Raw genomic sequence first — 24,257 nt, 5'->3', positions numbered from 1 at the left:
AAAAAAAAAAAAAAAAAAAATAGCAAAGGGGGAAATACATTTGGCGCAGCGTCTGTAGCGAGGCGTCGCGGATGAGATTCCAAAAAAAGATGGAGACGGCGAACCATGGCGGGAACAGGAGAGGAGTATGGAAAAGGAACGAGGACCGAAAATGGAAGGACGAAGCGTCGGAGGCAGAGGAAGGACGAAAGCGCGTGAAAGAGGAGAAAGCTGGGGGTGGCGAAACGGCATCGATGGAAGGGAACGAGACTCGTGGAGGAGGCAAGCGGGGAAAGGGAGGCCTTTCGGCGAGGGGTAGGGGTTTCAAACGAAATCAATTCAGAGTCGCTGTCCAGTCGAACGTTACCCCCGCGGCTGCCGGGGTAAATGTTGGCCGAAACAGTAATTTTACGCCCGGTCCCTGGTGATCGCAAACCCGCTGCGCTGCGCTACGAAACGTCACGATGGATATCGGACCACCATCCGATGAAATTCATGCGTATTTCATAACCACTGTGTACGAGTCTAGCGTATCTCGATCAGTTAGATATTTTATAAAGGAGTCTTCTCATCAGCCAATGATAATTTTGTCATAAAAGAGAGAGAGAGAGAGAGAGAAAGCGCGATTGTTTACGTTTCTATCTATCCTTGGACTTTTCTCCGAAATTAGACTATAGCGACAATTAAACGGATAATTGTATGCATCGCATTTTGCAGTTTAAATGACATTAGTATTATTATCCGTTGCCGTTCTTGTCTATAGAAATGGGAATCGAAAGAATTCGTTTAACGAGAGATGTAATTAATTCGGCTTTTTTTTCGCGCAAACTATAATAGAAGCGCGTGTGCTTTGGAGTTGTCGAATGTAATTGGCAGATACGCGTTTATTACAAAAACGGCTTAAGAATTTCTTTCATAACCGGTTATATTTTAAGTACCTTTTTGGGAACATCGAATAAGCGTTGCATCGGGCTTCAAATATAGAAGAATGGACGTGTAGAGATGATGCAAAAGGAGAGAGAGAGAGAGAGAAGGAAGAGAGAGAAAAAGAGGATTGTGGGAAGGAGGGGGAGAGCACTAATGCGAGGGCATAACGAAGTCGGCGGTAATCCATGCACGGACAATTTCATTTCTGCCGTCGTGTAACCCTCTTTCTTCCGTTCCCTCGCGTCCTGCGTTTCTCTCTCCTTCTCTCTCTCTCTCTCTCTCTCTCTCTCACTCCTTTTCTCTCTCGCCCGTTCGTTCTACGGCTCGAGTCTGCGCGGTAACTTTTTTGATAAACTGTTTTCCGCGTTTTTCGCCGGTGGATGTAAATTAAATCCTTCATGGAGGCTGGCACAGACTCGCCTCTCTTGACTGCCCCCAGGATCCCGACCATGTATCCTCCGCTCCCCGTCCCGTCGCTCCAGTCGCCCGTTTAGTACTTCCGATATCACGCCGCAACCCCTTCGCCAACGAGCCGTCACAGGCGGATACAAAGCCGATTAGAGCGAAACGCTGGGAACATTATCATATCGCATTTTTCGCGAAGATTCGCCCGATGAGCGTGCACGCCGCTGTCGTGTGTCTAGGATTTCACGCGCGGATGTGTGCGTGCGGGCGCGCGCGCACGTACGTCCGCGCGGAGATCTTTCGAACACGGGGATGAAAAACGGCGTCAGCCGTCTGGATGACTGGCATGGGGTCGTTGCTGACTACCGAGGGGCGAGCGGGAGAGGCAAGCGGGTGGCATTGGCGATGGACGTGACGTAATGGATTACCGGTTGCAGTTTCCCGGGTAACTCATTTTTTAATCTTTACCTACGATGATTTTTTCGGTCGGCCATCGCGATTGTTCAAACTGCAGGGAACTCGAATCTCGATGAAATTTTGAAATTACTTTCGCGGTATGCATTCAGCATCGTCGAAATCTTTTATCGCGTGTATAATTAAGATATTTTATTGAATAAAATTGTGATATGTGAGTATTGATCGGTAAATTTGCTTAAATTTTCGTGTTTTAAAATCTTTTTTATCTAAATAATACATTCCAATTAGCGAATTAGCATCGAAAAAATGGTCAACAAGGAAACAATCAAATGGTTTCTTCTAATATATTATTGAAAATTATAGTTCTAATATTTCTTAGAGGTGCTGAAACTGTATACTATTCGTGCGAAAAAGATGTTTGAATGTAATTTAATACAAAAGAATTCGTTTTGCAAAAAAGGAGAAAACAAAAAACTACATCTCTTGATATCTTTTGCAGAGATATATAATATAAAAAAAATTATATATATAGTATATGTATGTATTTAAACGAAATGTAAAATCTATACTTATTTTTAGACTATTCCTTGTGTATGAAAATGTAATGTTATATTAATTATTTTATTATTAGTATTTAATATAATACAGAGAGAGAAAGAGAGAGAATATTTTTGACATAATTATCAAGATAGTTTCTTATGAAGAGTACTTTTTTCTATTGTTATTCTCTAAAAGTTTAGTGAGATTGATTTTTATATCTCGTCAAGCAAACGAACTATTATTAATTTAGAAATGCGTTTTGATTCACGATTTCGGGTACATTTTTTACTCGCACACGGGTTCAATGAACTCTTTTAATTGTCCGGCAACAACCGGAAAAAAGATTCGCTTTGGCGAAATCTTTGGCGGGGAGTGTACCGTACTTATGCTGCAAGTAGCAGCTCATAGCGGCGGATTAGCCTTGCAGTAGCGATGCTTACATCCCCTATAAAGCCTCCGCTGCCATCACCCTCCCCCTCGCCCACTCGCTGCTCCTGCTCCTTTTTCCCTCCCCGCATGTCACCTCAACCATTCTACCACCCCCTCTGCGAAACTCCCCCCCTCGGCGGCCAACCCCTGCCTCCTTCGTTGTTCCTCCCGCGATAGCCCTGCGGCCACAGCATTGTCTGCCGCTCAGCCAATACTCCGTCGTGTTTCTCGTACTTGTGTTCATTATCAAAAAATTCGAGAAGAACCGACGTTGCTATCGGCTGCCTGCTGCAACGCCAGCAGGAACCCCTTATGTTACGTTACTGACGTTTCACGAGGGTGGCCCCGTAAGCCCGTTCTTCCGCGTTCATCCGTGCTGATCCGAACTTTTATTCTTCCTGTTTGCTCGCATGTTAAATCATATGTGAATATTTGATACAAGAAATTTCACTTAATTATTCCTGCGACTAATCTATGTTCATCAAAACAGAGAGAGCAGTAATCGTAACGTTTAATTTCATGATATTAGCATCGATGTTAGCCGCTATATTTTAGTTAAATATTCGAAAACCCTAATACAAAATTTGTCCGCGAGTAAAACAGTTCCCGCAAGTTTAAATCGCGAGAATGGTCAACGACGGAGATTGAGTTGGTTGGCCACGATTGGCGGCGCTTGAAAAGTTGTCGATGAATCTACCGGTGGTTCAAGAAGTGATTCAACGTTACTCGGAATTTCACGATATATATGCGTTGCTGGGAAGTTAGCTCGTCGGTGATTTGATATCCGTCTAGAAGAGAAGAAAAGAGAGAGAGAGAGAGAGAGAGAGAAAGAAATCGCTGCAAGCAAAGAGCGAGAAGAAAAAAGCAACTGAAGAATTTCAACCAAGACAGAGATTTTGCTGGCGAGTAGATGTGAACAGAGTATGTAGAGAGGAAAGGGAATATAAGAGATGGTGGAACAGTTAAAAAGCGATGGCGATAGAAGGGTGAGAGAGTAGGAGCGAGATGCGGCAGAGAAGGAGGTAGCTGTGGCGAGGTAGCCGTGGCGCACGGCTAAGAGAGAACCAAGCGTACCTAATTAGTGCCAAGAACGTAATTAAGTAATTTTTAATTAAGTGACTGCCGTTTACGCGCACAACCACCACGTATGTGGTAGCTTGCTCGGTGCAGGGCGTTTCATTTACATCTACAGTAACGAACCGGGGGTTATTGTTCTTCGGAAAATCGACTCTCTCATAAGGTTTCTCGGAATCGCGATTCCCTGGCGTCGATTAACAAAACTTCATTAATGATATTAACAAAAAATATGGCGCGGGACAACAATTTGAGAAAATATTTACACAAGATAATAAATATATATTCGTACACAGAGAAAACTTTTTAAAATTTTTTATCTATAACACTATAAATTATATCGACAAGTATTTTTAAGCAATTATGAATATAATATTTAAATTTGCTTTAAAAGTTTTATATATTTTTTTCTACATATGTCTACACAGTTCAACGTTACACATGAGAAATTTTATAAACGCATATTATGTATATATAATAAATGAATCAGATTAAAATGTAAAGCATAAATATTTTTTTCTTATATCAATAATGTACGATTTCATATGAGTTAATGATACATAATTTCTTTGAGACATAATTTTCAGCGTGCAACATTCATTGATACGCTGATGAAAGCTGACATATCGTATATTATTGTCATGTGTATGGACAATCAGAAACATGTTTTCGATTTATCGAAATAAATTTTTGAATATCTACAAATGAGCCCTAGAAAAATAGAAATGGTGATTCGATAATGGTAGTTCACCAAAGAGTATTTTGAGACACAATAATTAAACAGATGATAGAAATGTTCAATAAAAGAAATGCATATCAAAGGCCCAATTTAGCGGAAAATTATTATAACTGTTTGCAATTTAAACAAAAATAAAACATTTTACAAAATAATAAAAGAAAGCGAAAACCTGCTATTAATTTCCGATAATTTCCAAACATTTCTTTTTAATGTATATTCATTACATGCATTTGAACTTATTTGTATATAAACGCTAATTAAACGGGCAAACGTACATATATTTTTAATATATCCCCTTATAAATATTCTTTTGTAAATAACGAGAGATGCAGCTTCCGTTCCCTTCTTTTTTTTTTTTAGAGGGTTAATTAAAGTTAATTAAAGTTAATGCGCGAGCTATGCGAACTATGCTTTGTTTCTTTTTCTATGCTATTCCAGTCGCAAAACTTTCGAGAATATTTTATTCCTTTTCATGCTTGCCATTCTTTCAGGCTTATTATCATAATACATGCTACGTTGAAGTTCTATTCGTTAAATTTCAACGCTTGATAATATACAAGATATTTTATATAACGCGTACATCGTTTATAATAAAAATATATATAAGAAAGCTGATAAGAAAGAAACGCTTAATAAAATCAACTGTCTCTCGAGAATCGAGTAGATGTGAAATACGCCTTCCCTTTCCTTTTTTTTTTTTTTTTTTTTTTTTTTTTTTGCGAAGGTCTGACTGCAACGCTCTCAGCAAGAGACTACTGGCCGACAGTCAAAGACCAAAGTTTCCTTCTGTTCATTAACGGCATACGGAACAGCCAAGATACAACTCACTGTCTACCCCTTTTCTCTATCCTTCCCTTTCACGTTTTTCTTCTCGACTTCTTCATTTCGATGCGTTTCTTCTGGTCCTACCACCTCGCGGCAACTTTTATCTCAAAGGATTTTTACTTGCTCATTTTTCTCGGAATCTCTTGTTTCTTTCGAGGATTGCTCTCGCGCGATTAGCTTTTTCCTTTCCTTTCTGATCGACTGCACGAGATGTATATATCTAAAAATATTTAGCTGCGCGTACAGCCACCATAGAAAAAAATGGCGCTTTTGGATCTGTTTCACGAGATTGTCTTTTAGCCGATGAAAATGATAAGATATCTCATATGGAAAAAATGCCGCAGCGAAGACGTTAATACCTAATATCGAGAAATTTGGTAAAAGAGATGAGAAAAAATCGACCACAAATGGTAAGAGATGACGTTAATTGCGAGGAAGGTATGCAATGTTTTCCCGTTTTCACAGAGTTAAGCTGCAGCGAATGGCTCGCAGGAGAGGATGCTGAGAATCGCCTCTGCCTCCGCACGCGAGTGTACACGCATATATGCACTTAGAAAAGCACATATGCTTCCATCTCTACCTCAAGGCATCTTTCCCTTGGCTTGCAACCGCGACCGGCTTATTTCTCGCGGTAAGAGAGAACCGGTGTTCATCATGTATATACGTGTATGTATATACGCGTGTCGTATGAGTCTAGGCTTTCTCGCTAAATGGCACGCCAACCGGCCGCCCACGCACACGCCAATCCTCCGTCAAGCAACTGGATGAGTTCTTGAATAAGCTACCACTCTCTCAGTTGTAATCTTGTGGAGTTAAAACGCAAGCCACTGTCAGAAGTAGAGAATATAAGCAGTTTTTTATCCGAAGTTATATCCTATGTTCTCCCGTTTTCTAAATAAATATGCTTTTTCGACATAATGTCTAAGAGATGCGTATAAGATAATAAAAACAATCACAAATACATCTAGGGCATCTAAATCTTTTCTATATATTCCATCGCGTATTAAAAATAAATGTTAATAAAACATTTTTATAGATTTTACCATTAACGACCATAGTACTGAAATAAAATATGTTTATCCTTGACTAGAAGTTTATCATTTTTATCCTGTCGCTTATAATCGCTACCTGGATCGTAAATGCCAGTATATAAGTATGTACCAGAAATTCTCACTGCGACGGCCTCCCGATAATAGCATGTCACTAGGTGAAAAGATCATGCTCGATACAAGCAAGGTGCGCTTTACTCGGAAGCGTGGGAGAGGTGCGTGTCGTGGCAGCGCCGGTAGTTACTAAGAACGCGTGGACAGACCGCACGAAGGAGGAAAGTAAACGCTAACGACCGGTCACGTGTCCGACGGGAGCGAGATAAGGGTTGAAAAAGGAAATTTGTGTTTAGAAAATTACCGCGTCATTACCCCGACTCCACGTCGCCTGTATGGACGAGCAGCGAGACGGTAATGCTCGCCCACAAAACGATCGTCGGTTGATAAGAATGAGGCGAAGAAGAAATTAGAATGAGAAAACGCCACCGGGGTCGTCCCCTTTCGGAGAGAATTATCGAATATTTCGCGGCGATAAGCAGCCCCTTGAAAGCGTGACTGGGTAAATTCATCGTGGACTTTATTATTCGACTACTCAAGAGAGCTTTCGATTCTTCATTTATATCGTATACTTTCTCCCTCTTACTAACTCTGTCTTCTCTTTTTGCTCTTCCCGCGACATTATATCATTCCGCTCGTGGCCGAGCCATTAGCTCGCGTTTTCTCGTCAACCGCCACTTGGAGGTCTCTCTTTATCGAAGATATCGCTGTCCTCCACTTTGCAGTTTCCGGAGATGCTCTTTATATATCTAACCGGATTAAATCCTACTCCGTTTATAAATCCGTTCTCGATCCATTGCTAAATAAGGAAATATTTACTAGACTGAATATACTTATCGAGAAATGTTCGGCGGATCAGTGAGATATTTGTACTTATCTATCAGAATTGTGGAAATAAAATCGTATATCATGACAAAAAATAATTATTTTTTGAATAAGTATCCGAATCTCTTACATGAAAGGATATATTCTTTACATTACAAAGATAAAATTAAATATCAAGCCCGTATACAAATTTATGGTGTATCAAGCGTCGAAAAGAAACGATGCAGTATTTAAAAACGGAAAATCATAGCTCGATTCTCATTCCGAGGAGGCTCGGGTTTTTCGTGCGAAATGAAGTCCGGTTAGAACCGTGTCGTGTGTGCGCGATCCGTTGTCCATTATACGACATAAAATTTCTTCCATCCTGCAGAGATAGAATCTATCGCTACCTCAGTCGCGTGTCCTACCGTGGGATCTGATAACGAACGCGAACCCGAGTCCGCCCGCGCATCTCTTTCTCGCGTTCTTCTTTCTCTTTTTCGCGTTCATGCGGGGGTGAACCGACCGACCGATCGGTCGGCCGACAGACAGACGGACAGACGGGGTGAGATGCGCGGAGATAGAGACGGGTACGAGCGCGAGCACATACACGCATACATCGCAGATATGAACACGCACACACGTCGTACCCTGGATCGCAGACGACCCCAATCATCCCCCACGGCGTGCTTCATCGAACGAAGGCTGTCAATATCGTCGGTATAAGCAGGTCCGATGATGTACGCGCGACGTCAACGAGTCTCCGTAAGATATCGGACGTGCTTTCGATTCGACGCGAGCGTGAGCGTGAGAAAATAGGGTGCGAACGATCGCTTTGTGTGCATGGCCGCCTCGCTCTTTCTCTCTCTCTCTCTCTTTTTCTCTCGTTGCCGTTCTCTTTTTCTATCACTCTGTGGTTCTCGTTCTATTCCTCTTTTCCCTTATTTCTATCTGTTTTTTCTCGAATCCGACTTTCTCCGGCATCTGCTGTGCCAGGGGATGTACAATGATAAATGACGTCATCGGGTAAATGTTACGATTACGGAAATCATAGTTAGATGGGTTGTCATTAATATATAAGACTCTCTCTCTATCATATGCGATGTTTATAAAAATTTGTCATATGTGAAATATTCTCAGCATTCTCTGATGAGTATTATATATATTACAATCTCTTTTAGTTAAATATCAAAACGCTGATAAAATTATTCTAATTTTGTTACCTCTTCTCTTTTTCAACATCTTTACCAAATATAATCGTACGTAGAAAAAATGCATAAATATTGCAACTTGGGGAAAGTACTTTAAGTATTCTTGTTACATTATTTATGATCAGAAAAAAATAAAATTTTTGTCCACTCTCATGTCGTATCCCTTGATATCCATGAATCGATAGTTGGAGATTGATCAATCAGTAAGAACGCATTTAGATTTCTGATCGACGGTTTGTACGTGTATATTTTATACCAGGAACGAGACGACGATATAATAATCGACGTAGCAGGTGACGGCGATGGTAGTCTCGGCCCATTCTCGTGACAAAAGTACAACGATGATCTAGGGTGGGAAAAGGATGGAGGGTTGACCGTGCACGTAGTAGCGTAGAATAATGTAGTGAGGCATTTCCGCATAGGAAGCCGTGCATTAGGCTATCAGATCAAGCACGCGCGACAATGTCTGGTAGAGAAAAAGGAGGAAAAAGTCCGGACAAACCCCTTACGTGATTAGTAGTAAAAAAAAAAAAAAATTCCGAGTAGTAAAATCTTCGAATTTTCTTTCTTTAGTTAACTTTCTTCATAAAATGAGAATATAAATTTCATATCTTAATCAGAAGCGAATAATAATGAATTATGCGAATTGAATTATTTTAAAATCTTCATAAAATAGATATAAATTAAAATATTATTTCATATATCAATTACTGATATATACATGCAGACAGATTTATCTTTCATAAGAAAAATAAATGAAATTTTCTGATTATATCACGGTACGTATACCATGACTAATAGGTTCTACATTTAGAAAACATATTCACGGTTATAATATATCAAGCAAAACGCGCGTATCACATAACGTAAAATTACATGAAATATTTGATTCTATAGATTTTAAAAGATCTTAACGGACAATATTTTAGAGTTCAAGGCACAATTCAGAGCAAATCTCATTAAGAAAAATTTCGGAAGGGTAGAAATAAAATGGCGAAAAAGACGAAGAAACCCTCGGGCCAAATGTACCAAAATATACCGAAGCGGTAATTAGCTTTGTACGTACCGTCGAATACGAGCGTGCAATTTTCGCTGGACGTTTGAAAGTTCCGCAAACATACCGCGTGCTTGCTCTTTTATCTTCGATTCCACTCTTTTGAATAGTCTCAATGAATAAAGTTACACAGAAGACTGATAATTAACAGCGCACATCGTTGCCAAAATAGACGGAATCCTTTCATTTTTTGGTTTTTGCGGTTCTATGTGTATAACATCTCGTTCATCTTGATATAACCATGTGATACTCGTATGTTTTGCATTAATTGTAAATCATTCAACATTACTGTACAATGAAATCGGAAAAGCTTGGCAAGTCAAATAGTAGCATAAGGTGCAATGTTAAGTATCGTAATTAACTCGACCATTATCTTATGTTTTATTTATTGTTGCGCATGCAGTTTTTATATAAGGTGTATCTGTGACACACATGTGGAGTTTTCTCCATACCGTAATTGTGGGAGCAGTAGAAGTGCCGGCATACACGGAGGTAAGCGCGCGAGGACTTACGATTTTCATGAGGATGGACATCTCGCGATAAGAAAGTGGTAATAATGTAACGGTGCGGCCACGCGCGATCCACCTTCGACCGCCTTGTATCTTGGATCTGTACTGTACTCAGCCTAATTATAATCAGGCTAATGCCTGCCGGACAGTATGTGTCGGTACCTACGGCCTTGTACGCGCTTCTATACCTGCCGCTATGTAGGTAGCGTTACTTATCCCCAGCTGCTACGAGAGAGGGTAATTAAGATTCGGACACACCCATCGTGACTCTCGTCTCTTGGGCTCTGACCGCTTCTGCAAAGGGAGTGGTCGATCCCTCGAAAACCTCGTTCTCGTTTGCATACACGAAACGCACCTCTGTTATCAGAAACGTCTTCTACGATTTCATTCTTTCGGGGGAATAGTGAATGAGGTCGAAAATGTCCGAGATTATGTAGGGGAGTGGCGAATAGATTGTCCCCCGAATTCTCGAGATTTTCTACATGATTATCTACTCCGTTTCCATGGATTTAGTTATCCATTCCGTACAAGATAGAGATCGCGTACCGAAAATAATTCAATCTCGTTAATTTTCGATTTAAATAAGATTGAAAATTGGCACGAATTAATTACATACAACAGAGAAAATTTAAATTTTAAGAGTTCCCTTACTAAAGCGTTTTAATACATTTATTTGTTCAAATATTTAAATGTCTATAAATTCACGTCTCTCATCTACAAACATATTTCGGTTTTGACAAAATAACATCTATCTGCCTTTTTTTTGGTATATTATACAAGAAACTAGTTGCGCTCGCGTTGCATAATATCCAATTGGAAAAGATTATTTGCTGCATTACTGCTATAAATTCAGAATTGTATATTACTCACCGGAAGTTGGAGAACCACTTGACCAGCTGCGCTGTATTGTTTTTGTTGAACTTGATGTCGGGGAAGTACATCTTAAGGACGGCCGAGGACGGGTACCTGACCCAGAAGAACATCAGCTTCGCCTTCCTCAGATGCATCGGCGTCAGCGTCGACGAGTTCACCGCGGTTAAGGAAATAGTCATTTTGCAATGTACACACATATATATATAAATAATATGTATATATGAAAGATTTCTTGCTATTACAAAAGGAGAGACTAAATTAAATGAGAAAAATGCGATAGAGAAAGCTATTGGTTCGCTTCTTGGGCATCTGAGGATCTCAAACATAATCGTGTTTTCTTTCGTATCGAATCGGATTAGAAATCGTACAAATTGCGGCTATCGAGGGTTTGGCGGTAGAAGGGTTTTTTCTGCGAAGTTTTGATCTACGATTGGCCGTATCCTCAGCAGAAGCCTTACCGACTCCTTATTGGTAATAGGATCTCTATATGTGGTTTCAATGCAATCTTATTCGATTAATTCGCGCTCTACTACGGGACTTTCCGCGACAAGTTAATTTGTTTATAATACATATATGTATATTGATTACCGGCGCGCAAACAATTGCGTTGCGTACGAACAATTGATCTCGGGCTTAAATCTCAAGATAAGTTTTTTGTCGAAAAAAAGCGCGTATAATCTGCAAAATGTATTCGAATGCATCAAATGCTAGGGCGAATCGCGAGACTAGGATGCGTCCAGAAGAGCGCGGAGCAGCAGATCGTGTCACGGCGATGCACGGCGCGCTTAACCTACCCCTAGAGAGAGGAGGGAGTGAAAAAAATGCGCCATTGATTTTACATCAAAGGCCGACTAAAAAGGCGGCAAAGAACGGCACACGCTACCCGATCGAGCGACCCGGTCCAACATGCCGATGCAGTTCCGACATTGCATCGGACGATCGGCGCTCACACAAGCCCGCGCGCGCGACGCTCGCCTTTTTTTCCTCGCTGCACCGAGGCGAACTCCCGCTCCGCAAGCCATCGGATCTCTGTACGTTCTTTCGGCAACTCAGAAACAAATCGCGACGCGATAGATCGTGCACGATAATCGAGCTGATGAATATCGTTCGCTCTTTTTAACGGTCCCAAGAGTCTGTACTAAACTAGATGCAAAAATGCGGTTATTTTAATCATTTTGATAGTCCTGAACGATTTAATTGAATTTCTGATAAATTCTTAAATGAGCTTAAAAGACTTTTTATCTGTATCTAATTCCATAAACTCTTGTAAATTTTTAGCGTAACGAATTGTTCGATAAAAGGTAAATTTACTACCTTCCAACAATTTACTAATCGATAAAGTTTTAATTAATCGTCATCACATATATGAAAAATATCGTATAGAATTATTTATAATTATTTATGGACATTTAGAACTTACGATGAATTATTAAAGAATATATGATTTATCAAATAATGTAAATTCGTTTTTAATAAACTCAATTAAAAACTTCTTTCTAAAAATAAATTCACTCTATCATATATACATTTCTACATCAATTGTATCCTCAAAATATGACTGATATGACTATACGTAAATATAGTGAGAATCAAATAACATATTTTTCTTAATACGTGAGTTGGAAGGTGAGAGATGCGTAAATGTAAATAAAATACAATGCATAGGAATTTAACACTACGAAGACTCGTATTACCAAAACCAGCTAAAGTAGCTTATCTACGATAAGTCGAGGAGACGCTCGAGATGGGAAGTTCGCGAAATGCTCACGCTGAATTGCGAAATTGCGGGACAGATTATTGGCTTGCGAAGTTGGGTGAGACTGCAGGCCGAGGGTGGGCCCGGGTAGGCAAAGAACTTTTGGCTCGATGCGTTGTTGCCGGACAAACTCTACTCGTAGGTGCAGCCAACATTAGCCTAACTCCGTAGCAAACTAATCTAACATTCGTCCGAGCTTCCTCGCTCCAACCGCCTTCTAGCGAACGAATGAACCATTCTGCCCAGCTTTTTCTCTCTCTTTTTTCCCCCCTCTCTCTCTCTCTCTTCCTCTCTCTCAAAAACTCACTGCTACATCCAAAACTTTTCGAGTTTTTCGCTCCTCTTCTAAAAAAAATAAAATAAAACAAAACAAAACAAAACAAAAAAAAACGCTTCTAAACATCTTGCTCGTTTTCCTCACTATTTCTATATGCATATATTCTTTTTAATTGTAAAATAATCTTTAGATAATAGACACACCTCCGTCGTTCACCTTTAATTCCGTGCACCCTGCCTTTTGCGACGACGCTTCCGCTACGCCGGCGAGTATTTTTTTTCACGCTCCTCTCTCTTTTTCTTTCTGCTTTTCCTTGCTCATAGCACGGACAATGAAACCGAGGAGTTTGTTTTATTGCGCGGCGATAGTTTTTTTCTCTTGATTGTGTAGCTTTTTGGTATGCTAATAATTTTGGTTTAATTTTTCAAAATTCTTGAATTAACTCTGTTTTTGTCCCCCCTTTTTAAAAAAAAAAAAAAAAAAAAAAAAAAAAAAAAAAAAAAAAAAAAAAAAAAACGCTTCTAAACATCTTGCTCGTTTTCCTCGCTATTTCTATATGCATATATTCTTTTTAATTGTAAAATAATCTTTAGATAATGTATCTTTAGATAATACTTTTCATTTTAATATTATAAATCTTCTTTTATAATAAGATAAGCAATTAATATTTATTTTATCTTGAATGTTAATTATTATTTTAATAATATTACCAATTCTGCTGCTTAACGTATTAGTATTAGTAAAGGATATTGTAGGCTGAATTCCATCGTAGGTGATGTCACCGGAGTTGCAGTCGCTAGCTCGGTCGTTGCTGTCCATCCTGAGGTGTCCGTAATCCGGACTGCCGTGCTGAGCTGCCGCCAGTAGAGCTGGATGCAACATAGCCGGCGGATGGGGCAGTGGAGGAGAATCCCTGAGTTCTACACCGCCACCCGGAGGACTCGCGGGTAAATGATGTGGCCCCGGAGGTGGTACTTGACCAGGATGACTCGCGTGAGGATTGAAAAACGGCGAATAGGGTGAGAATACTTGACTCTCGTGGAGGCTTGGATTTGGTATCGCTACACTGGTTGGCAGGGACACCGGCAGCATCGGTGGTGGCGCATGGTAGGGTCTCGGTGGTGGAGGAGGCGGGGGACTATCACTACCTCCTTGCGATCCGTTCCCCTCTTGCGCTAGGATTCTGGACACTGTCCTCGGAGTAATTCTCGTATCCGTCACCTGTAAAGCGTACTAATTAGTATTTCTTTTTAGGCAGACTTATCAAGTTTTCATTTTTATGTTAATTATTTAATGCAGTTTTTTGTGTAGCTATATAAATTAAGTCTATTAAATAAAAATAATTAAATAAGATCGAGGAATTATATTTTCTCGCTATAATGTTATAGATTTTAATTTATATAGTATTATCTTAAAAATAATATTCTAGATGATTTGTGAAATTAATATCTTTAATGTATGCATATTAAAAAATTGTACATTTTATATCTACATATGTATATGTATGTGTGTATATATATCAATTTATATATCAATATTTGTGTACTTTATTTATACTTATATTTATAATTTATATAATTATATTAAATTAATATATTTAATTTATATCAATTTATTAAATCTGAAACATTGTAATGTGCTTACCTTATGACGTTTTTTCTTCGGCGTCATGACAAGTGACAGGGCCTCGTTTTGCTCCGAGTCCCTGTTTTCTCTCTCGTCGTTTCTCATATTGCAATATTGATCGCGTTGTTGATGCTCTCTTTGCTGTTGTTCGCGCTGTTGTTGGTGCTGCTGTTGGTGTTGTTGTTGCTGCTGCGCCTGCATGGAGGCCATGGCGTATATCGTCGGCGGTTTTGGCGTCTGAAACATTGCAACGCTCGGCCTTGCATGCGAGGGCAGCTGATTCATCTGATTAAGGTTGTTTTCTGTGGGGCCAGCATGAGGACCATGGGGCACACCACCTATGGACCCGATTTGCGAGAACCCCGTGGACTGTGGAGGAGGGGGCCCACCGTTGAGGGGCCCCCGTGGCCCGTTTGGGCCACCGGGTGGTTGCGGCGCTCCTCTATCAACTACTTTCGTCCTGGGTGATTTTCTCTCGAGCATTTGACTCGCCAAAAGAAGGTCCTTGTTCAGCTGCTCGGCGGCAGCCTGCGCTGCCTCGGTCTGCTTACCAATAAACCTCCTCTGTTGCACGAACCTCGCGACTATACTATCAATCAAATTGGTTAATGAAGAGGTTATTTCCGTCTTCAAGATATCCGCTAAGCCTTCTAAATCGGCTCCGGTGATATGAGGACCAGACGAGCTGGCTGCCGCAGCGGCACCCCTGAAGACGTTTAACCTTTCCTGGAAGTCTTTATGTTGAATAGGCGTGTTAGCTGATTGCATCTGCGGCGTCTGCGGCGTTGGAGGTCCAGTGTTGTTCTGGCTTTGTTGTTGAGACTGGCTCGGTGGCGGTGGCGAATTTTGTCGTTGATGTTGCTGCTGCTGCTGCTGCTGCTGCTGCTGTTGCTGCTGCTGCTGCTGCTGTTGCTGCTGTTGCCTCGCAGCCGCTTCTTGATGTTGTTTCATTCTCTCGAGAGCGGCGTGCTGTTGCTCGAAGTAGAGTTTGTGTCCCATGTGATACATAGCGGCAGCTGCTGCGTGGGGATGATCAGGTGGAAGAGCTGGGAGGCCGTTATACGGCGGTGGATGAGGTCGTGGCGGTCTAGGTGGTGGTTGCGGTTGAGGCTGAGGCGGAGGACTGGGTGGTGCGTCGCCGCCGCTTTCGCTTGTATCTGGCTCCATTCTACTGGAGAGCTCCATGTATTTTTGTTGCATCTCCGCCAATTGCTCGTGCAACATTTTCAGCTGAATCTTCAAATTATCTTTCTCCTCCCGTTTCTGTCTGATCGTCGTTGGGTCTTCCTCCTCCTCACTCTCGTCCTCATCGTCTATCATAGTATCATTGACACTATGCTGAATAACGTGATGCACCGTCTGTTGTTGAGGTTGATAGAGCTTGCGCTTCTTACAACCGTTTACCGTTGCCGGCTGCAGCGCCGGGCTACTGCGCATCGTGCTGACGATATTTTCCACGCGGGCGCGTTTAATCTCCGTTGTCGGAGAACTTGTCTCGGTCTTTGGCACGATCGGACAAGGAGAGTGACTAGGGCTACGTTTGATATTTAGCGACTCTTGTATTTCTTCCTTGACGGAGACAGAGCCCGACCTTGGCGCCGTTGGGCTAGGAGGTAGGCTCTGCTCGCAATCCGATCCGTCCAAATTCGCCCCTGGCTCCATACCGGCCTCAGCAAAAGCCTCCTCCATCGCGCGTGCCGCGGAAGCAGCATCCTCAGCGCTGTCTTCAGCATCACCTGGCATCACGGTATCACGGTCACTGTGATTCGCGCTATTTACGACATTATTGCCATCACCACTCTCTTCCCCGCCACTCTGCACTGTTCCACTGCGCGCACTATCACTATTTTGTTGTTGATGCTGCTGGGGACTCTGCTGATGCTGCGATTTAAGTAATTCCGCGGTAGTGTTATTATTGTTGTTACTGTGTATACTGTTGTTATTGTTGGGCTGCTCTTGCACGCCGAGAGCGGAAAGTTTGCGGCCCTGCAGTAGCATATCGCGGAGCATGTGCTGCGTAAGGTCGGCCGTGGCGGGATCGTCGCAATTAACCACGGCGCCCGGTTGTAGATTCGAGGCGGAATCCATGCCGGCACCGGTCATCCCATGACCGCCCTCTGGCGGTGATCCGCCAGCGTCACTGGCCTGTTTGACCTGCCGTCCTAATAACTCGTTCAGCATCTTGGCGGGGCCGAAGCCCGGAGCCCCGAAGAAGCCGAAGGCCGCGTGGGCGGAATGCTGCTGGGTTGTAGGACCCGTCGTAGCTGTACCTAAATGACTTTGACTGCCAGTCGCTCCAGCCTGCTGCTGAAGCTGTTGTTGTTGTTGTTGCGATTGCGACTGATGATGCTGCTGCTGTTGCTGCGGTTGTTGCTGCTGCTGCTGTTGATGCGAGGGTGGTCCGCTACCACTAAAGATCGAGCCGTATAGACCACCACCGAGAAAGGATGGCCGGGAGCTAAAGTTCGGTATACTCGAGTAGCTGTTGCGCGGCTCGCCGGCGTCCACGCGCTGTCTGGTGCGCTTCTGCTTCTTCAGAAGTTGCTGTTGCTTGCTTTCCGTGGTTGCTCCGTAGAGGGCGAAACACTCGGTCTCCTCCTCCGATGACATCATCGGCCGTCTGGTTGGTCGGCCCCCCAAAGGCCTCCGCGTCCCCTCCCCGCCAGGGCTCCTTGTCACCCCTCCCCTTCTCGCTCGAATAGCCCCTCGTGGCTCAGCGCACTGCTTCGTCTTTTGCACTATGTAGTCTCTCCGGCTCCCCTACTACAGCTGCCTCTTTCTCTACGTTCCTTCTAGCTAATACTCCCCACTTTATTTGCCACCGACCACCCCGCTCCACTTCCTTTAGCTACGCCGTCTCCTTCTCGATCTTCTTCTTCTCCTTCTCTTCGCTTTCTGTTTCCTCCGCCGTTGCCGCCTCCTCCTCCTCCGCTTCCTCCTCCGCCTTCTCCGCCGCCGCCGCCGACGACGACGACGACGTCGGCACCCTTCTCTTTTCCTGCAAACTCCTGTTTCCTCCTCTTCTCCTTCTTCTCCTTCTCTCGCGCCTCCTCTTCTTCTTCTTCCGTCGTTCTTCGCTTTTTCTGCGCTTTCTTTTCACTATTCCTCGCCCCGCACCTTCCGCCGTGGAGCTGACGCCAACGACTGAAGCTGCTGCTCGGTGACTCGATGTCGGCCGTCCGCCTTCGTCTCGGGATGGCGGGTCTTTTTCGGAAGGGTCGATTCGTTATCGGATCTGTATCCGCTGCTGTCGTGCTTCTTACTTTTACTACGGTGATTGTTGTAACCGGGACCGCTGCTTCTGCTGCTCTTATTATTGATGCGTTTACGCCCGGTGATCGTTGCGATGTTGTTGCCGATGTTGATGATATCCAGAACGGAAGCCGGTGCTCTCGCGGGTGGAATTCTCGTGCTCCCGCCTGGGAGCTGCATCCTTCGAGCTCGCCAAAGGGCTAAGTGCCCCTCGCTCCCTCGTCTCGATTTTCGTGGCCGCAATTCTCCAATACGTCTGTAACAAAAAAACAACAGTCCATCTTAGCGATCTGTACAGACTAAACGAATCGAATGTCGCTCGTCTATATATATAATAAGAGAATCGATTCATACACTGGAACAGTAATAGCACGCCGTAGATTATTTTAAGCTCTGTATATAGACTCTCGCTTCCGTAGATAGGAGAAATACTAGACAGTGTGTACACTTGTCATTTCCCTTCTTATTACGAGCTTATCTTATTTTAACCGAATCGAATATACGGAAAGAATGTGAAAATAGGCTACTACAGATGTATGTCTTATAATTACTTTCCGTAATCGTGATTTATTGTTAATTACTTCTCAGGTATTTTTCAGGTGGAAGATACAGACATGTATTTATCTTATTTCTTTTTAATATTCCATCGTGTCACTTGTCCATGCATATTACAATGTTTCTTAAAAAAACAAAAAAAAATTGTAAAAAAAAATATATTTCTTATATATATTTCTTTTTCAAATACGGATATATTATAAAAAAGTATATGAGTTCATTGCAAGATGACGTCATGTTACAAACGCAAGAAAGAGAATGCATATAAAGTGCTATCGGTTAAAAATACAATGATCGACTACGGCGACGACGGTAACAAAGAAGAAGAACAGACCGCGGTTGACAGTTGCAAGCAATGTGTTTCACCCTCGTCCGAACACTCTGCGGCCGCTAGAAGCGAAAACTCAAAGTATAGTGAGTTACGAGGGGGTTAGCGAAGAAGGGGGTGGTTCGCCTGAGAAGCGGTCATAAGAAAATTACTTGCGTTGAATATCTTATTCGATACATAAGCAGTTCCGCCTAGAGTAGTCTCTTCGTCGGGGGATGCATACCGTCGTCGGTCGATACCCGGCGAAAGAAAGGGGCACAAAAAGTAATTGATAGTCCGCTCATTGCGCTCTCGATCATAGACCAAGCCCATCTGGCTTGCTTGAATGAGAAGAACAGTCTGCATTTCTCTGTTCATGCAACTAATCTTTATCTTTCATTTTGTTTATAAATTTTCTGCTTATTCTCTATAACGTTCTACTCTTATTTATATTATAAAATTGTAAAACGGCAATAACATTTTGTCATTATCATTACAATTATTTACTTTGTACGAAATATTGTAGAATTCTGTTGCAGTTTACACGCTCATAATCGCTCTTTATTTGTCAATGATATGGCCGGTTAGAATCTTCGATCGTCATGCAGTTCAATTGATTCGCTGCGTATAAGTGCGTAAGTGAGATGGTTGTGTATCTACACGTATGCATTACGGAACAGGGCTTGAATACAGTACTCGAGCACGTGTTCGTGCACACGTACGCGAGATTTGAAGCAACAGCTGAGCAGTTTAAAGCACCTGCGCTCAATAAGCCAACAATATTCCATAGTTCGCCTACGCATAAACTCTCTACGTTTGAGAATACTTCGATATTCATTCTAATACATAGCAAGAAATCGAAAGAATTTACAATTACAACAATCATATCACATAAAGTATTTTTTGTTGCTGAAATCAATCCTTTAATAAAAAAATATTACTGTAAAGATGTATAACGTATTAAAAAATAAGTGTATCGAATAAAGTTACGATAACTGTTGCAAAGATAAGAGATTTTTTTTGTTTATTGGAAAATTGCAAATTGCTCAACAGAAAGGCAAATTGCTGCAAGGCGAGCAAATACGCGTGTATTCGAAGTACCATCGACGTTCTTATTGCGCACTTGAATCACTATTACGTAAACGTTCAATTACGACAAGTTAACGCGTTCTCGAGCGCTTCCTCGAAGAGGAACGATCCGTTCCGAGAAATTACTAGGCAGTTCCGTTGGCAATTACTTTAGAGGGGCGCAGCGCTTGCTGCGGGGCTCGTTATTCCAGAAGTGACATATGGTGTCGACCTCGATAAGGTCTACGGGACGACGATCGTACCTGGATAGAAGGGACGCTTCGAGGGGGGTCGGACGAACTTCTGTCTTTCCTATTTTTGATCGGTACTTCCCCGTGTGCTGCCATGCGTGGGATGAGAAGGGGGAAACAAAAAGGTGCCGGTGCCCTGCCGGAAATGGCTTCAGAAACTCTCCCACTGTTGTGTCGATTCGGAAGTAAATACGACGAGCTAATTACACGCGAGCAGCATGTTCAGGAAGGCGAGTGCAGGGGGCACGAATAAGATCTTATTGCTACTATTATTTAATGGCCGATTTTTGGCAACTATTCTCAAATTCAAATATAAAGTTCAAATATAAAGTATTCTCCGTTTGAGATTTTAAATTTAAATTTTATTATCATACAATATAAAAATTCTTAAAACATATTAAAATGTAAAAATCTTAAAACGTACACAAAAAAATATATTATTATTAGTGCGTGAAAATCGATAAAAGAAAAAAATGTACAAAAGTATGTATTAATTAATAGAAACATAAAGTTATCTCTTTTCTTTCAATATCATAAAATCAGTGACTATTAGAGCGCAAGAAATACACATCGACAAGTCACCAATGACCATTTCCTGTGCGTCATACGATATTTATCATTTAAGCAGGTGGGTAGATTTCAAAGCGTGATTATAGTGCATAGTGACAGGGTCCGCAAGTAATACGTAGGATAGTTAACGCATGGGGAGCCCTCGATAGAACTTCAAGGTGATAGTCAATATTACAAGTAATCGTTTTCCTAAGTAGATGACGATACATAAAGAATCGTAATTCGAGATAATATAAGCTACGACTTACGACGTACAATCAAATTTTACAAGAAAAAAATATTCGAATAAAAAGTTTCACGATATTCTCGTATACGCGGAGTAATTTTTAGTGAACCCCTAGGAAACAACATTGAGGAAATGGAAGGAGATGGTTACCGCGTGAGCATCACATGGTGTACGTACCCCACATGGCGTCGTAGAGGTAACATAGCAATGGCATGTGCATCGGAATTCCGCCCCCTGTAAGTGTCATGTGGTGAGAGTGCTCGCAGGGGGTTGCTGCATGGGAACTCGATTGTGGTCATCAGTCCATGTCCATCGCGTATACACGCACCGCCATCGCTTAGAGGTATACGCGTATATACACGATTTTACCCTCCCAATATATAAAATTATTGTAACAATTCGTTTCGTCATTATGCCTACGACGATAGGGGGATAGGCATACCACCCTCGCCGGTAACACGCATCCCACGACCGCACAAACACGTCCATGCGCGCGCGGTCTTGGCTAAGCGCAAACGTGTACACGCGCACACGTGCAAGCGAAATGTACGCTGAGGCTGAGGTACTCACACGCGTCGTCGAGGTACGCACACGGCAGCGCATTGTGTACATACACACACGATTCACACGCGTTCAGCATATTATCGGCCTGCTCTGATGCAACAAGTTGACCGGGTGTCAATTGATGTGTTATTAATTGGAGGTTAATTGCGTTAATGCGCTGCCGACCCCGCCTCTCTGTCGTCTACCCGCTCTCTCCCACCCCCGACGCCCACCGCACCCGCCTTCAACGAGCCCCACTGTTTTATTATTATTTTGCATTCGAATCGTTTCGATTCAACACACACTGGCACGCGCCCAAACCAAACTGGTGTGAGATAGAGTGAGAGGGCGAGAGAGAAAGAGCGAGAGCCGAGCTGGGAGGTCGCGAGGCAGAAAGAGCGCGAGAGAGCATTTAAAAGCGGCGGCCTGTCACCGATTTTCATAATTCACAGCTCGTTAAATTTGTTTCGCTTTTTGCCCCGCTTTTCGCGGTTACGCGCCCCGACGCCATTAATCTACCTTCGGTCGTTTTCAATGAGTTTAATCGCGTTTCAAAAACAATGTGGGTCAACGCCACGCTTGTGTTATTCCTGACACGTGAGCATGACCTTCTCGCCGTTTTCATTTCGATTTCGGTTCCCATTCATGCTGTTATAGATACTACGCGATAATGAGCGCCAGTGTTTTTTAAATGTTTGCCATTGCTGCATTTTAAGTGACCTGCATTTTATATTGTGTTACAACAAGGTACAAGGAAAATGAAAGGGAGAAATTCTATAAAGATACAATTGAAAATATATATATGAAAATTAAATTTCGCTCTCTATCCCCGATATACATTAAATTTTAATTACTTGTTTGACAAGTAATGAAAAGATATTGGTTTTTTATGCATTTTAGTAGAGATAATAAAATTCTATAGAAAATTTTTGGTTCATAGACAGATGAATGGACTTACATCTTGAGAAATTAAAGAAATATGAAAAATTCAATGGTATTTCATGTGAAATTGACGGTCGTCAGAAAATTTCCCAAGATGCGATTGCAAATCTCTGAGACTTGAAAAGCACGATCTTCGATATATTCCCATGACTTCTCGCGGTGGGAAACACCAACGTCTGATATTGAAGGCTACAAAAATTTCTGTGACGCCCTTCGTTCTCCCTCAGAAAAGGAAGTAGGAACAACGGTCCTTGCCCTCAATGGCGTGGACGATGAGTTGTGGCATCAAAATCGAAAACTGCGAATTTATGTAATTTAAAATAATCGCACTTTTGTTTAATGATTTATCATATTAATTTAATGGTTTACAGGATCAATTACGCTGGCCAATTTCACTTCTGTATTTATATTTATCTACGAGTATCGTATAAAACTAAAATCAATAAAGCTTGTTAAAGCCGTTTATCAGTTAAATTTCATTAATTTAGACATCGTTAAAAATTCATCATTTATGCCTGATTTAACAGCGTTTGTAAATGATAAAATAATTATCTAATAACGTTGTTATACAAATGGTTTAATTTTAAATGTATTAAAACAAAATTTTTTTTTTTTTTATAGAAAGACTATAATAGAAAAAGAAATACAATAAAATTAAACAAAAAATAAAATATTATTTAGGAGGAAAATCTCTCAGTGAAACATAATTGAAACATTTAAAGCCAAGAAATTCCCCCGTTATCGACGACACTGCAAGATCAAGAAGGCCCCCTCGATAGCATTCAGGTGGTTCGCCGGGTGGCGTCCCCGATTTAAATGTCCAGGTATCCCCTGACTGTATACACGATCGAGGTAACTTCTCGAGACTCGGTTCCCCCTTGGGAGCTCACCCTACCGAGGAAAGACGAAGGAGAAGGGCGAAGAAGGTAAGATGCCTCCTTACGACAGAGAGCGCGTGCCAGCTGCCGTTTCGAGGCATAACCGACGTTTCGGCTTCTTGTTGTCATTGTTGTACCACACTAAGATTCCCCTAACGTCTTGGGGTCAAACGAACTTCGCCTTTCTAACGTCTTAAGAAACGCACGAACACATACAAGGAGATTCGTATCGCAGAGAAGTAACGGTTTTCGCTTGCTTCGACATTATATTATTATCCGTTTATTTTTATTTATGATTTTACATAATTCGTATCTCAGAGTACGATTTTGTAATCCTATTTCGATAAAATGTAGAGAATAATAAATGATTAATAATAAAAAAATCTATGTAATATTTGCACTGTCACATTTTCAGTGTTGAAAATATGCATATTAATATTTTCTTATTTTTCTCTTCTCGATATAATTTTTATGAGAATATTTCGTTCTATGAAATATTGGTTAAATATAATGGAAAAAATGCACGTCTGAACTGACCAATTGCCGAGAAGAAGAAGCAGATTTAACGATTCTGGTTGTCTTTTCTCTCCGTCTTTTATTGGCTACGGGCTACTTTTGGCTCGAGGCAATTATGGAGATACGTTCGCGACATATTGGCAACCAAGAGCGTCCAGGATTACCGGCGTTATTGTCGTCGCCATTTCGAAGCGCAGTCTTCTTATGGCAGTTAGCCAATATGTTTCTCAGTTTTTGCGACGAATGGCAGTCGTGCCATAGACATTATCGGCTATCCAGAATTCCTTAATTATATTCAATTGCCAAAGTTTTGTATGTTTGTGCGATGTATAACGGAGTCTCCACGAAAGGGTTTGGGAGTTACTATTTCTAAAAGCATTGTAGAATAAACAGAAACATCGTTATGTCAGAAAAGTCTGTTAATCGCGTATTATTCAGTACGTTTTATTAGACATAAAAGTACAGTGCAGTCTGTATAATCGTTACAGAAAATCCATTATATATTTCCTCGTACATTTCGTTAAGATACAGATAGAGAGATATTAATTAAAATTAAGATCTGATATATTTTATATATATAGATTTTATATATATATTATAT

The 24,257-nt window shown here is 41.6% G+C and overlaps 2 protein-coding genes across 3 annotated transcripts in view; both read right to left on the bottom strand.

Moving 5' to 3' along the window:
• LOC115234259 (homeobox protein prospero-like) overlaps positions 1–17,469 on the bottom strand; it is a 32,311-nt gene extending 14,842 nt beyond the window's left edge. The window contains exons 1-3 of one of the 2 annotated variants that reach the window (XM_029805178.1): positions 14,567–17,469; positions 13,673–14,143; positions 10,887–11,041 (exon numbers count right to left, since the gene is read on the bottom strand). In XM_029805178.1, the coding sequence (XP_029661038.1) occupies positions 10,887–11,041; positions 13,673–14,143; positions 14,567–17,161 (3,221 nt within the window). In that variant the 5' untranslated portion in view covers positions 17,162–17,469. The remainder of the gene's footprint in view (positions 1–10,886; positions 11,042–13,672; positions 14,144–14,566) is intronic. The other variant, XM_029805179.1, reaches the window with a different exon arrangement.
• A 270-nt stretch (positions 17,470–17,739) lies between these two features.
• Positions 17,740–24,257, bottom strand: part of LOC115234498 — an 82,083-nt gene continuing 75,565 nt past the window's right edge. Inside the window, exon 5 of the mRNA XM_029805630.1 lies at positions 17,740–18,056. Coding sequence (XP_029661490.1) covers positions 17,874–18,056 — 183 coding nt within the window. The 3' untranslated portion in view covers positions 17,740–17,873. The remainder of the gene's footprint in view (positions 18,057–24,257) is intronic.

The sequence above is a fragment of the Formica exsecta genome, unplaced genomic scaffold (assembly GCF_003651465.1).
Source record: "Formica exsecta isolate Colony F162 unplaced genomic scaffold, ASM365146v1 scaffold2, whole genome shotgun sequence".
Taxonomy (NCBI): domain Eukaryota; kingdom Metazoa; phylum Arthropoda; class Insecta; order Hymenoptera; family Formicidae; genus Formica; species Formica exsecta.
This window is presented reverse-complemented; position numbering and strand designations above follow the sequence as displayed.